The sequence below is a fragment of the Gymnogyps californianus genome, chromosome 3, assembly GCF_018139145.2.
Source record: "Gymnogyps californianus isolate 813 chromosome 3, ASM1813914v2, whole genome shotgun sequence".
Taxonomy (NCBI): domain Eukaryota; kingdom Metazoa; phylum Chordata; class Aves; order Accipitriformes; family Cathartidae; genus Gymnogyps; species Gymnogyps californianus.
Genome location: NC_059473.1, coordinates 102,142,728 through 102,157,565, shown reverse-complemented (window position 1 = coordinate 102,157,565; position 14,838 = coordinate 102,142,728). Strand labels below are relative to the sequence as shown.

Genomic DNA, 14,838 nt, shown 5'->3' with positions numbered 1-14,838 from the left:
TTTTCTTTTGGGTCCTGCCAGTGCTCTTTTGCTTAGCAAATACATAGTTGATAGACAGAAACAAGCACTTTTCACAATAAGTGAAAACAGATGCATTACTTAAGAAAGGAATGCAGCTCTTGATTCAGAGTCAGAATCATTTCTTGCGTACTTCAAAATCCAACACTGTACAATGTATTTGTCCCTTGTCCATTCTGTGCAGACATTTTTGGATGACGGTACGTCAGAATATCTTTTTGTATATGAGATATGAATTTCAGTACAAGTATGGCGATAATTATAACCTTTCATTGGTAATTACTCATCAAAAATTATAAGCATTCATTCCCATATGTCTTAAAACATCTGATTTTGTTGTGCTTAGGGAAAAAACATGTTTCAAAGTGACAAAGGGTTTTTAGCTTCCAGGATATCATGACAAGGAAAAACAAATCTCAGTTCAGAGTATCCAAAGATACTGCATCTCTATCAGCAAAGCGTCCCCCTCCTAGTCTGCTGGGACAGTTCAGGATGAAGTTCTGGTCTTAGGTTTAAATGTTGACTCCTGGCACAGACTTTTATTTTCTAGTCTTTTGATCTGCTGATAAACTACAAATAAATTACCTATATTCCATATGCTATAATCAATTTGATCATACATTGTTTTCAGCTGTTAATAACAGGAAAGACTAAGAAAATATGACCTGTTTCTTTTACACTATTCCTTTGGACAGAGTCATATCTCCTGAGTCATAGGATCTAGTTTATGTACTAAGAAGTAAATTCAAGTCAGCATTCAGTTATTTCAATGTCTTAATACCTGAAAAAATGCAGTTCCTTGAGTAGAAATGCCGTGATCCAAATGGTAAAGCTGCCATTAATTCAGATAGAGATTTGTTTAATTGTGGAACTTAAGGGAATTGCCTGTCTTCTACGAATATCTGAAAACCTGATGTTGTTTTTGTATAAAAAAATTCTGAAGTAAAATAGTCAACATACATGTCTACATTTAAAATTTCCAGTCTTGTATCTCAGCTGTATACCAATCTGCTATCCTCTCAAATTAGTTGAAAATCTTATTATTGAGAGATTTGTTCTCCCTGCCCATATGCACATTAGAAAAAATCTTACACTTCAATATACAAATTGATCCCAAGGTAGGGAAAGTCAAAGAAGAAAGTTCATTTCAGGTATGTTGCTGCACAGTTGATCTAGGGCTTTGGCCTTTGCTCTACAGCATCGCTTACTGGCTTACTGCTAAACACTAGATTAGGTGGAATAATGGTTTGTTCTAGTATGTCATCTGAACACTTAAACATAATCTGCTTTTGAAAAGACATTCTCCAGCTTTATGTCTGGTACGTACAGTAGTGGCATAAGGCATTAATACAGTTCAGACCAAAAAAAATGTGTTTTCATGAAGCAGCAATTTGTAGCAATTGTAGAACGAAGTCTTCTGTTCTCTATGCGGGAGCAGATCAGAAAAGAACCTGGACCTACGTAACTCATTTTCTTCCCATTGTGTTTGTCCATTAACTAGATGAAGCGCACGCTTCCCATGCTGTTCCATTCATACAGCCTAGTGTTCATTCAGAAACAGAATGTTTCCTTTAGTTGATGGATTAAAGGCAGGAGGGGGGGAGGAGTGTAAAAATGTTTGGGGATGTGCAATACTTCAGGAAAAATGTTTAAAGGTTAATTCACACTAAAAGTTTGTAATGTACTTTTTTTTTTTACACAACTTCAAAACAAAACAGGTGCTGCCTCTTAAATGAGCAAAAATAACTTTTAAAAAAAGCAAGACCTAAAGCAGTTTTTCGTGCAATTGCTGAGAAGTTAATGTCAAATTCTTTTTAAAACCAATCTTATATTACACTTTCAATACAGTGTAAAAACTAAGCGGACAATTTTTTTTTTGCCCTGCCTTGACTGATCTAGCATTATATTTTGGTAAGTCGAAATATGAACCTAGGAATGTGTATTAGTGACCTTAAAAAAACAGCAACTCTGTAAGCGACTTTAAAGGTTATTGTTTGCTTTTCATCTTCACTTGCAGACCAGGTGTCTCTAGCAAAGCAAATCTGAGGAAAAGCTACTTTTGTTGGAGTCTCTTTGTGAACAAAACAGATGACATAAAGAGCAGGTGTTAAAATAGTGAAAAAGGCAAACAGCAGTTATTTTACAGGATGTTTAGCTGTGGAACAGCTAGAAAAAAATCAGGCTATTCTAAAGCATCTTATTTGGAAATCTGCTCAAATAAAAGAAACATTTCTCTATCTTGTAAAACAGAATCTGCCTTTTGATCCCCCAAGGAATGGGTTAGATATACTTATCCTATTCCTCTTGTAACTGATTTCCCAGGGACTGACAGGAAAAAGCATAGTTTTTACTAAATAAGGATGCTGGAATTTGCTTACTGGTTTCTGTTTACCTGATGCCACTTATGATGCTGTTTGCCTACTTAAGTGGCATTTAGCACTGGAGTCTTGTGTGTGATTTTACTATTTATGTTAGGAAATTGCTTAGCAGCTGGGTAGATTAGACTGGTTTTACTTTGTGTGTTTTTCATCCTGCATTGCACATCTGTTAATGTTGGTCTTAACATTACAATAGTGAGCACTGTAAATTAATAAGTAGAAAGGTAAGTAAGTATGTGGAGGGAAGTATGTTTGCCTGTGAGATTAAAAAACCAAAAGCTACTGAACTGACATTATTTGGGTGTCTAAGTTAAGCATCCCAAACCCGTAAAGACAGATTTAGAGGCCCACACTGCAGCCTTCAAGTGTACGCATTTTGGATTTAAGCTTCAAGGTTCATTTTCAGGTAGATGACAACACTATGCTTTCTGCTTTGAAGTGTGACTTCTGTTTCTTACACACACAAATTCACCAGCAGGTTTCTTTGGTTATATCATGCTAGTTCTCTAACTTTGTAACTGATGAGAGAAGTGAACCCTAATGCAAAATTATTTTACAGTCATGTAAGAAGTGGCTACTCATTGTAGAGAATTGTGAATTCTCTCCATTCGCAACAAATATTTCTTTCTTTATGAAAAAACCCTTATGACATCACTGGAACACTAATTGGGAGATACTATGTCAACTGCTCAGTTAAGTCCTCAAAATATTTATTGCTTAGAAGGTAGGCATCTTGGCATGAAATGTAAACACTCATAAATTTACTATGCAATTAAACTATACTATCACACTTTTTCAGGTAGCAGTGAAATAAAGGTTTATTGAATCAAAATCTCTTGAACTGTATAGCATTTAGAATCAAATGAGTTTCTATAAAAACGTGGAATAGTGATCAGGTTTATTCTCCAGTAGTATTAAGAATATATGCAGTATAAATTTTTTTCTGCTGTTTCAGGTATAATTTTACAAATGTTGCCACTTTGGCAATAAACATGTCATTTTCCCTTAGTTGCAATGGAGTTGCATTAAAGGAAGCTATGTGGTATCTGCAACACCTTTTCCAGAATATTTTTCTCTTGAATATTGTACATTTGGGTGGAAATGTTACAGGATGCAAAGGATATCCGCTAATGAACTTTCTTGAAATTCTGTCACTTCACTAGGCTAATTTCACTGCAAGTCAGACTTGCAGTCTTTTCTTAGAATTACGATACTTTATCAGTGGGGCTTAGTATGTTAATTTCTGCATGCAAGTTTTGAAATCATGTTTCAAATAACATTTTTCAAACATGCCTCGGATAAAGGTACATTCTACATTCTTTAAATAGAGAGAAAATAGCCCTTGTCAGCCAATTGTAAATTAGTAGCTGGTTCTTTCATGTCAGAAATTTCAGACATGCTCGCAGTCTGCCTGCGTATATAATTACTATTTGTCCAAGCAACTCAAATGTAATGACAAACTTTAAAGCACGAGCTCTGCAGAACAGTGCAGTTCTCTGTTCCTTTCTAGTCAGTAAAATTATGTTCTCAGACTTCAAAACAACTTTTTGATTGAAAGGTAATTCAGAAATTTAGTTTAGGTAATGCATTTTGTGAATTTAGAAACTGTTAGAGGAAAAAAAACCCACAATGAAATAGGTAACAGGATGTTGTAAACAAGATTTTTAGAATAGAAATTATATTATCCTACCTTCATTAGCCACTGGGTGTTGTTTTCCATGATGTTTTCAAGTAGTTGCAGTCTTTGAACTGAATCATCATAATCTAAAGGTGCATCCCTTTGCACTGCGTTGGACACGTAAGAAGTAGACGATCGGCAGTTGTCCGTCTCGGGCAAAAGGAAGGTATAGCTGCAGGACCCATGCTGAACCTGGTACTGCTTCTTGCCTATCGTCTCCATGCTCTTACTAAAGGAGTTGTATCCTGAAGCTAAGAAAATACTGCAGCCCAGAAAGAAGTAAACAGTCAGCTGCATTTTAATTCCTGCGGTAACCCAGCAAACCTAGGGTGCTTTAGCGCGCTAGCGAGAGCCCAGACCTAGTTAACCTGCGCTGAAATTGAGCGCTCTGCTGCCATGTGCCGTCTGAATGAGGGCTGGGCTTTTTTACTCTCCTAGTTGCAAACTGGAAACGTGCCGTCTTCTCCCCAGCCGCCGTGCCCTGAGCTGTCAGATGCGGAAAGCAAAAGCAGTCCCCTCCAAGCTGGGGGACTTGGCCCACAAGCCCCGAGGCTTTCTTCTCCTCGCCCGTGCCAAGATTTTACGGCCCCGGTACCCGAATCAATCACTTCCCTTCCCTTATATCAGAAGTTGATAAGAGCAGGCAAGACATGTGGAGCGGAGCTGCTCCTCCCTCCCGGCTCCGCCAGCGCCTGCCTGCGGGGAGGCGGGGGGGGGGGGGGGGCTGGGTGTCACTGGCAGCGCGGGCCGGAGGGAGAGCGCTGGCCCGGGCGCGGGGCTGCGCGGGGCGGCGCGGAGCGAGAGGAAACCCCAGGGAGGAGCCGGCAGCAACAGGACCCCTGCGAATTCCTGCAGCACGGCTCTAATTAAGAATTTCCTAGACAGAGCAATCAGTTCCGATAGCCTCCAACTATGCTTGTAAATTATTTGTGGTGGTAATCATTTTTAAACGCTGTCCCAAAAAAAAAAAAAAAAAAAGTTCCTGGGCTTGTTTGTTCTTCTTAAAGAATTTTTTTTTTTTTTAAATGTGCTGAACCAAGATGTAATTTCGTTTGTGTTTAATGCATTGTGTAATTACAGAGAAAGACACTGTCCTAAGCATACAAAAGCAGGCTTGGGCACGTCCTTGCAAAGACAACAAGAGAGGGGTTTTAATTAAAAGTTTTCAGTTGAACACAGACTTTGTATTTTACTGAATCTCTGAGATGAATACTCATTTTTAGACATGTCTTCCAAGAGTTAGGCATTTTCAAGCCTGCCTTTTTTTTTTAAGGCTTTTTTTTCCTGTCTGCCCAATTCTGTGCCCTTGGAAGTGGGAAATACCCGTAAAAGGTGAGGGAAACTCTAATAAAGTAAGTATTTGAAATGTATATGTAAGAGTAAAAAGGAGCTTCCCCCTACTTCCCACTCCCATGTTCTCTGCAATGATCAGCGATCTTAAAAAAGCGGAAAATTACTAACCAAGTTACCAACCCTGGGACAGAGTTGATTCCACTGAAATTTTGAAAAAGTTTACTTCTCTGTTTCAGAAAATGTCTTCTTGAAACCAGCACAATAGGATACTGACTCCTGAAGACAAACTGCCTGAGAGTTTTGCTAGGTCTGGATCTGGAAGCTATAGATTTTTCTTAATTAAAATAAACAAAGGGAATACCATGCTAGTCAAACTAACATGAATTACAGACCACAGTTTCTCTTATGCAAGGAAAATCCCAGCGTGCCTTGGGATGTCTTGGGACAGACTTTCTTACACAACTTGCTATATTTCATATAGTGTATTAATGTGGCTTTTACTTTTTAAATCATGGAAGTTGTGTTCAGGGGTTGTCAAAAATAGTTGTAGCAGCTAAAATGCATGCCTTACATTGTTGGAAGCTGTTGGGATTTCTTTACATACTACATAGTTACCTCTGGAAGGGAAAATATCTAGAATTCAATTCTGGAGACTTCCAGAAAGGTTCTAATTATACTTGGACTGTGACCTGTGGAACTAATTTGTCAGATTTTTTTTCCTGTGGAGTATTCATCTGCCATAGTTCATCCTTCCAGCCAGAGGAAATGGAGGAATATGTTTGGAACTTGGGATACAGTCAAGATTATTTTCTACAAAATGTACATATTTGGAGAGTTTGGCATACAAATTATGCATTCTCCATCGCTTCAACTTTGTATTGCAATAGCAAAGCAAATTAATGTGACAGCTACCTGCATGGTTAATGAAGTTTCAAAAGCTTTCTGTATACCGATTTCTGCTTTTCAGTGTATTGAAGTCTTTGAAAGGATGTTTAATTCCATGTGAATAACAGTCTCTTGCAAGGTAGTTGAGAAACCTACTATTATCCAATGAAGACAGCATGTAGGGTTAGATTTATACACTAGACTGTGTGAAGCATTTCTAGGTATCTAATCAGACATTCAAATTCAATATTTTCTGTTATTTGAGTATTTTTAATAATTTGCTAAGTTTAACGAGAATTTCCTATGATGACTTGTACTTGTCCTTAAATTGGTCTGTTCCCTGCTTTCTTTTCCTCTCACAGCTAGCCCAAAAATATAGGGCCCCCAATAGAGTAGTGCTGAAAATAAGATTGCTCCAGCCCTGAAAGAATCTGTCTACTAATAAGATAGAACTGGAGGATAATCCTAATTTTTCTGAATATATTTTAATGGATTTTTTTAATCCATTAGTTAGATATTAAAGGTAAAGATGAGCCTGACCAGTGTAGTCTTTTAGAAGTTTTCTTTTTAATTATTAGACCTCTACTCAAGGGACTGTACATATGTAAAAGACAAGATTTAAGGGATGCTGAGAATTCATTAGACAGGATCTCCATGAGAGGCTTGATTAAATCGATAGTTTTTGAATTGCTTGAAGCTTGCCATCTGTATGCCACACTAGTGAGTCAGATCACCAACGTAATCTGGCAGCTCAGTTTTGCTGGGTGTTTGAGGAGGACTGGAGTGTCTCTAAAGGTTTGCACTGGAGTCTGTTTTCCTTTAGGAAAGGCCGATGCGTGACCCCGGGAGGCCCTTGAGCCGTAATGGGGCCAGGAACAAAACTGAACTTGGAGGCTGCCTAACAAGGCTTGCTGTATCTTGGAGCTCCACTAGGGAGAACTGTGGTTGTATGAATACTGGAAAGAGAAACTAGTTCACCTTTTACTCTTTTTTTGGCTGGGTTTGTTTTTTTGTGGGGTTTTGTCGTTGGGGTTTTTTTTGAATGAATGAATGAATGGCCAGTTGCTATGGCAGCTGTCAGCAGTTCAGGGAAAAGGTATGGAAAGTGCAGGTATTATTCTGAGAAGTGACAACAAATTACTAATGGAAGACCCTTACCAGCACAGCAGGCACCACCAGTTAGCTACTCTGCTGTGCTTTTCATCTAGCTGTTGGACTAACACCCTGAGATTCACCATGGTAATGTTTTCCCCAGCTTTTCCTTGATAATTCCAGGCTGTAGGGGCAATAACTGGAATACAACCCCCAACACACACACATAACTGAGGGAGGATTTTCATGTTTCCCCATCTGGGTCCAATGGACTCATATTGCTTTAATGAAGTGCTCTTTCCCACTGCCTAAGAAAGTTAGTGAGCGTTCACCTTGCCAACAAAATAAATATACATCCCTTTAACCCTTCACTACAAGATAGTGCCGTATTTGGTGCATCTTTTGGAGCATTTGATTGTGATCCTTCACCCTTTCTATCCCTTTGGGAGCAGCTTTCCCAGCTGTGGAGGAGGAAGTGGTCTTCTCTGCCTCCCCAGGGAGTCAAAGCCAGTCAGAGTTCAGGGGGAAAGAAAGTAGTAACAGCTAAATTTAGAAAACTGGTGTGAAAAGTAAGGCAAGTTAAGTACATTTTTGTCCTTGAAAACTGAGGAGGAGGAAGGAAGATGCCTGAATACAGCCTTTTTACTGAGCCTCGGAGGCATAATAACAAGTCTGCTTGCAGGGCAGGGCTTATTCCAGAAAAGCTGAATGACAGAGAAGATCTGTCTCCCGTCAGTTACGAGAAGGAACATCTCATTGTTAGACATGTTGAAGTAGGAAGGAATGTAAATAATTTGGCATGGAATCTTCATATATGCCAGTATGAAATTGAGTAAAAAGTTGTAATTCAGACCAGTTGCTTCCTTTCGGTGTTTTTTTTAATGTTCATTGTTCTCTTCATCTTTTATTTCTGCTGTCGATATGGAGTGGTACATTTATTCTGCAAACTGAAATATAGCTGCTTAGCCTGTGATTCCCTGCTTCCTTTATAGCTGAGTGTATATAGTATTTGACATAAAACAGCAAATAGTGGCTTGGTATATTTAAAGTACAAATTAGATCTTTCCCTTTTTAGAAAGAAGATACCCACTCTACAGAACTCACCTTATAAGAAAAGCTGAAATGTATATTTTGTCAAAACTAAACATTTAGAACATTTTGCCAGATGTGTTGCAGGCAATTTCCTTTCCTGGGAAACAGTGAATTCCCTTACTCAGCCAATCCTGTTTTTATTCCATACAGCATATGACTAAGCTGCTTTGAGAGAGATGCCTGAATACCACTAACATTATCTTTCCAATAATCATTTTACTTACAGCTGCACAGCTTCTGTTTGACAGGCAAATACAGAGATCTTGTGAGATCTCTGATAGAAAAGGAAGCATAAAAGTTTTTGAGGTAATGTAAGAAAATGTTGACTTGGCTTTAGTCTGCTATCTGCAGACTTTGCCACCTAAAATTTTCAAGATGTTGATTTAGTAGATAAGCAAGTTCTCATTTCAGCAGTTTTCTTGTTTTAGCAATGGAAAAATACGTAATGAAATATGTGCAAAATAAAGGCAGAACAATGTAAACAAGTAGGTTTTGGTGTTGCATTCATATAGGGATATTTGTTCTACATGTATAAATGAAAATGCTGTAGTGTGAGAATATGGAACTTCAAAATCAAATCTGAGATGAAAAATTATCTGAAACTTGGAATAAATTAATGAAGTATTTTATATATTCCTGGTATTTACATTCCTCACATTTTGACACTCAATGTTAAGTCCCCACCTTTGGTTCCTGGTACTTTAATATTAGTTTATGGTAGTTTCATTTGCTGGCTTCAAAATATTTTCTTTCACTGGGAGTATTTTAGCATGTTTCTCAGGAACAAATGTCAACAAGGACAAGACTCATGAACTCGTAACTTAAAAAACAGGGAACAGGATCTTGGACACTACTAGATTTTTAGTCTGCTGAAAATCTTAATCGGTTTTGAGATCTTCCACTCTCTTTCAAAGAGAGAGAGACGTGCCAGATTATTATGTTTTCTGATAAGCCAAAACAAATTGTTTTCATCAAGACCCATAGTTCAGTTCTTTAGCACTTCTAAAATTAGTGGTAATATCTTACCAATCATTCCTCCTTTCCCCACCATTTGCCTATTATCCTTTTTATTCAGTCTGAACTTCTCCACCGGTCTCTCATGACTTCTTTAACAAAATCTCAGGGTTCCCCTCAATTTCTCAGCTGCTGCTTACTTCTAGTCACTCAGAACATCTGGTGTAACATCTTGTGAATTCATAGTCATCTTTATGTTCCGTCTCTGACGTTCCCTCACATCTCCTTTGAGTGCCCTTCCTTCAAGGGAGGGCATTTACCCAGTAATTCTCATATTGTACTTTTGCTGAAGGGACAAGAGGTTAAATAATCTGATCCACTGAAAATTTCAGTTGCCACTCTGTCTTGGTGACTCAGTCTGTTTGTTGCCATCTTGCCTTGTAACATCCAATCCATTCCTGGATGTCACGCCATTAGTGAAAGCATAATGCAGCCAAAACCAGACTTTGTATCTTCCCTTGGAAATGCTTGCGTGCTAGCCCCTTTTTCTCTTCCACAGTTGATACTGCCACTGTCCTTCAATGCATTTAAATCTATGATCTGCAAGTTATGTTTATATCCCTTTGTTCCTTTGGCATTTTATTTTCTCCTTTTTTTTGATGCTATGCATTTATGAATGTCTCTAGAATTCCTATGCTGATCCTCATCATAACACATTGAATTTTGTAACATACTCTGTCTGACTTCTCCATAACATTGGAAACGTGACTTGCTTATGAAGATTATTATATTAGTTCTGCCTCTCTTAGTAAATTACATTCAACTTTATTTTCATAAGAATTGTTAGACAACTGTCAGAGCTTCACACACGTAGACTATCTACTTAATTGCTTCTAATTGGTTTTCATTTTTGGAAGCTCTAAATTCAGCACCTCTCCTACCAAATATGTCAGCTTCATTGCTTACTTTGCAGGCACTGACTGGATTGGCTTTCTTGGACTGTCTTGGTTATACTTGGGATGTCTTTTCTCAGTTAATCTGACATTTAACGTGACCATATTTTCCACTTATAGGCTTATTTTGATAACCCACTTTTGTTATATAACATTTGCTCAAGGCTTTTCAACTGAGATTATATTAACATTAAAATAAATTATATACTTTTATATATACATACTTATATGTGTATATGCTTAGTATGTTGTAGATGCCACCATACCTAAAATATAATCGGTCATGTTAATTTAGATTGGGACTTTGTGGTATCACATCTTGAGCAACAACGATAACATGAATGAATGTTTTTTGAAATTCCTGTCATTATCACTTCCACATTCCAAAACCTTCTTAAATGCAAAATGCTTCTTATTTTTTACTGTTTTATTACTTTTATAGTGATTTCCTTTGTCAATCCAAATTTTCAAGGCATATCTAAAGTAGAATACACAAATATCTATAAAACTGTAATCTATACAAATAATGTATGCAGATACCTAAGAAGATTCTCACAATGCATTAATGAAGTTCCTGTTTGTAGGACAGATGGTAGTTTCTTTCACTGTGAGCATTTTTTAATAATGAATGTTATTTTAAATCTTTGAAAGATGAACGATCCACATACAGAAGTAGGAAGTGAGTCCCAGGATTATGAAGAATAGTTGCTATACATCCTTCCTCCTTAACATTTTTATATTGTTTGGCTATAGTGCCCAAAGGCTGTGCTCATTCTCTTCAGCGTTATGTGATGACAACTGGTAACAAGTGTAATTACATCTTAAACTCAAATAGCATGAGTTCAAAATTAACATGGAAATTACAGCTAATGTTAAGGATCTTACAATTGGACTGCTGAATATCTTTGACAGTGTTAAGTGCTGTGCCCTGTCTATCTCCTATACTGGGCAAAACATAATACAGCACTTGTTTAAACAGGTTACCATCGGTTTGAAACTGAATCAAATAACTTGTGTGCTAATGTGTAGCAACTAGCTCTAGTAAGGCCTTTAAAACCTGTTTTTAAAAGTTGTTTCTATAGCACATGCATATTTACTCTTCATTATTGAATTATATGTGAAAAAATTAACAGATATTCTATATGCTCATATACTGTTTATATGCTCTTTGAAAAATGTCTTTTTAATTACAGTTTTGTGCATTTGGGTAATTTAAACCTAAAATCTTTGTGTAAGGTTTTGACTTTTGTTGTGTAATGTGAATGTTGTATTACGTTAATGTGAAAAGGCAGCAGAGTGTGAAAGAATCCAGAAGGCTTTCGGAAAATGAGAAATCTGCCTTACTGACATCTTCAAGAAAAATGCATATGCCGTTTGTTTAAAGGAATGTATTTTTAAAATGTCTAAGCAGTTGACAGTAATCTAGCCTTACAAATAACCACAGTCCCTGTGATTTAAACCCTTCCTCTTGTAAGCAGTCATTCAGGTTAGCGGAAGGTTCTCTCATCTGGTAATAGCACACTTATTTGATAATAACAGCATGTCATACTTCCGAAGAGCATGTTCAAGTTAAGAATCTGAATTCAAAGATAAACTGATGTCAAAGAGAGAATGAAAAGGAAGTGAGAAACTGTGTAAGAGGAATAAACAAAGCTTTCAGAGAGAGAGAGGACATTTATGGCAACAGTAAGGTACCTAGTTCCTGACATCTGTTTCCCTCAAGAAAAAAATACAGTACATACGCTAACCTTTTTATGGAGAGTGCAAGAAAAATATTTGCAGCATATTTTCATATATTCATATTTGTTGAACTGTATTATGGATGTGTAATTTGAAGATGACAGAGCAACTGCAAACTATTTTTGCACTCCATAAAGATAAATCTTCACTTTTTTCAATACTAATAAACATAGTTCAGTAATGGTTCTCAAAAACAGTGCCCACCTTCTTGCTGATTCTGCCAAAAAACTGGGCATTCTTTTTATCGTTGGTCTTACTGCTGTATGAGCAAAGGAAGGAACTAAAGTATTTTTTTCCCTGGTTAGTGAGGCATCAGAACCCCTGATGGGACAGGAGAAAGATTACCTGCATGCTGATACTAAGATTAGGGCTCCTTTGAGCTTGGACTCCTTGCCTCCATACAACCATCTAGTGAAACTTCTATTGCTGTGTAAATATTAACATAAGTACCTCACTGGCTGAGTAACAGTCTGTTCTTTATCTCTCCAAATAAATCATTTGCTGGAAAAATAATCCTCCATCTCCAGTGGAATGTGTACAGAAGATCAAATCTCTTACGAGATTTGATAACCTATCATTAAAATGGTATATTTTCTTCCCAACACAAATGAATTAGAAAGTCCTCTTACTGGTCTTTCACTTTATCTAAATCTGAATTATTACTTGAGTAGTTTCACTACACAGAGAAAATTCAAATCTTTGAAAATCTTTATTTTGTCCGACTAGAAATACATGTATAGGAAATTTGGAGACTCTCATTGGAGATGTCCGTATTGTTTGAACGTGACTCCCCATTCAGGCTAGCCACAGCCAAACTGACTTATATTTACAAGTCCTATCAAATAGTTCAATCTTAGCTTACTAGCTTCAGTTTAAACTTGATTATAGAAGGTCTTGCTTGTAGTTGTATGTTCTCACTTGATTTTTAAGTCAATATCTTCAGTCAAATCTGTGATCAAATTATATTTTAAATAACTAATGAGGTTTCACCTTTAGTGTGACATGATATATTATCAGTTGTTACTGCTTCGGCTGTAGCCTGTGGGATGTTACTAATAGCAATGTCCAGTGAATAGCATTTTTCTTGAACATAAATAACTTTATATCTAATTCATCAAATTAATGATCAGCTGATGTTATTCTACTAATTTCTGCCTTCCTTTGCCTGTTCACCCACTCAAGTATCATTTTTAAGAACAAAAATGCATAGATTAAAGTTAAAATATTTACTAGATGATGCCATGACAATTAGAAGAATATCTCCTAACTCAGCCAGCTTAGAATATTTTCCTCTTCTGTTAATGAAGATTATATCCTTGCATAGAGTGTCAAGGTGGCCTTCTTTGATTAAATACAAAGATCAGGTCACCCAAGGCTTCCTTGTAAAGTCACAGAGATTTCTCTCTGTTCATCAGAAGGGAACTCTTGAGTAACAAGCTCAGATGAAAGTGCCTGAAGTTAGGTGAAATGAATGTCATGAAGTTCACTAGACAGTACAAATGCTGGCTTCATTCTTATTGTAAAAACCTTGTTGCTGTAAACTGCATGGGAAGGCCAGGAACCTTTTCCAAACCACTTTTCTGCAGAAGGTGATGAAAACTGAGGATAAAACCACCTGATTTCTTGTCTTTTGCTAAAAGTTCTCATTTGACTTACTGAAAGAAGTGATGGTTCTTCCAGATTTCAGATGTGTTTCATTGTCTCAACTTAAAGTGCTGTTGTTAGTATATTATCAGTATTTTTTCATTTTATTACAATTTTCGGACTATTATATCTGAACTTTATTGTTTTGACTTTCATCTCTTTCAGTAACGGATTCACTTGGACTATGAATTGATTAAAAAACAGTCCACCAAGAAATTGGGCCTAAATAGATTATTCACCCTGGAGAGATAATTCTTTTATGCTGTAGGCACATTTTTCAAGGTTAAGAGCACCATACCTTTGGTAAATGTCAGTTGAAATGTTTAGGCAGTGCCTGTTCTGGAACCCCGTTGCAGCCCATGGCGAGGAAGGATGGGCTAGCAATGGACTGAGTTTTCAGCCAGCTGTGAAGTATTCCAGGCAGGACTACAGCAGACAGGGAAACGGTTAGGAGTCATGGCCTAAACTTTGTTTTAATTTCATACCAAGTATAAAGAAATATTTTCTGAGGCTAAGATCTATGAGGCTGTAGAAAAGCCTCTCATGAGAAGCAGTGGAATCCCTCTTGCATGAGTAATTTAATATAGATGGGCAAAACACTGAAATATGTAAAGGAAAATCCTGTACTGGCAGCAGTAAGAATTAAGTGACCTAATAACCTTTTTCACCCCTTAATTTCTCTCATTAAACCTCATCACTTTGCTGAAAGAAAGAAAAATGTTTATGTTGGACCTCCATGTGAAAAGTGCTTATAGAAAAAATATCCCTCTTCAGATGATAAAAATATAATTAATATATTTGAAATAATTCTTGCATTTTCTCACAGCCATGAAATTAAAACGGTTGGCCACAAGCTAATATTAATGCCTACAAACTGCTAAACACAATTATTTCAATATAATGCAGCAATGGTTTTAATATTGAAAATTATTATGTTTTTAGATTTCATTGCAATAGTGGAACAACTTCATTTTATATTATTAATTCTACCAGTGATGTGCAAAAGAATATAATTAATCCTTTTACTAAAAGCATCAGAGTGAGACTGTGCTTCATAGACTATTATTGCCCACGTGTGAATCTGCTTGGCTGAGATGTTTACAACCAGACA

At 36.9% G+C, this 14,838-nt stretch overlaps 2 protein-coding genes across 5 annotated transcripts in view; one reads left to right on the top strand and one right to left on the bottom strand.

Moving 5' to 3' along the window:
* Positions 1-4,626, bottom strand: part of ANGPT2 (angiopoietin 2) — a 43,965-nt gene extending 39,339 nt beyond the window's left edge. For all 4 annotated transcript variants that reach the window (XM_050893466.1, XM_050893465.1, XM_050893468.1 and 1 more), the window contains exon 1: positions 4,087-4,626. In XM_050893466.1, the coding sequence (XP_050749423.1) occupies positions 4,087-4,371 (285 nt within the window). In that variant the 5' untranslated portion in view covers positions 4,372-4,626. The remainder of the gene's footprint in view (positions 1-4,086) is intronic.
* The window catches only part of MCPH1 (microcephalin 1), a 132,392-nt gene that overhangs the window by 92,310 nt on the left and 25,244 nt on the right, over positions 1-14,838 (top strand). The window lies entirely within an intron of this gene.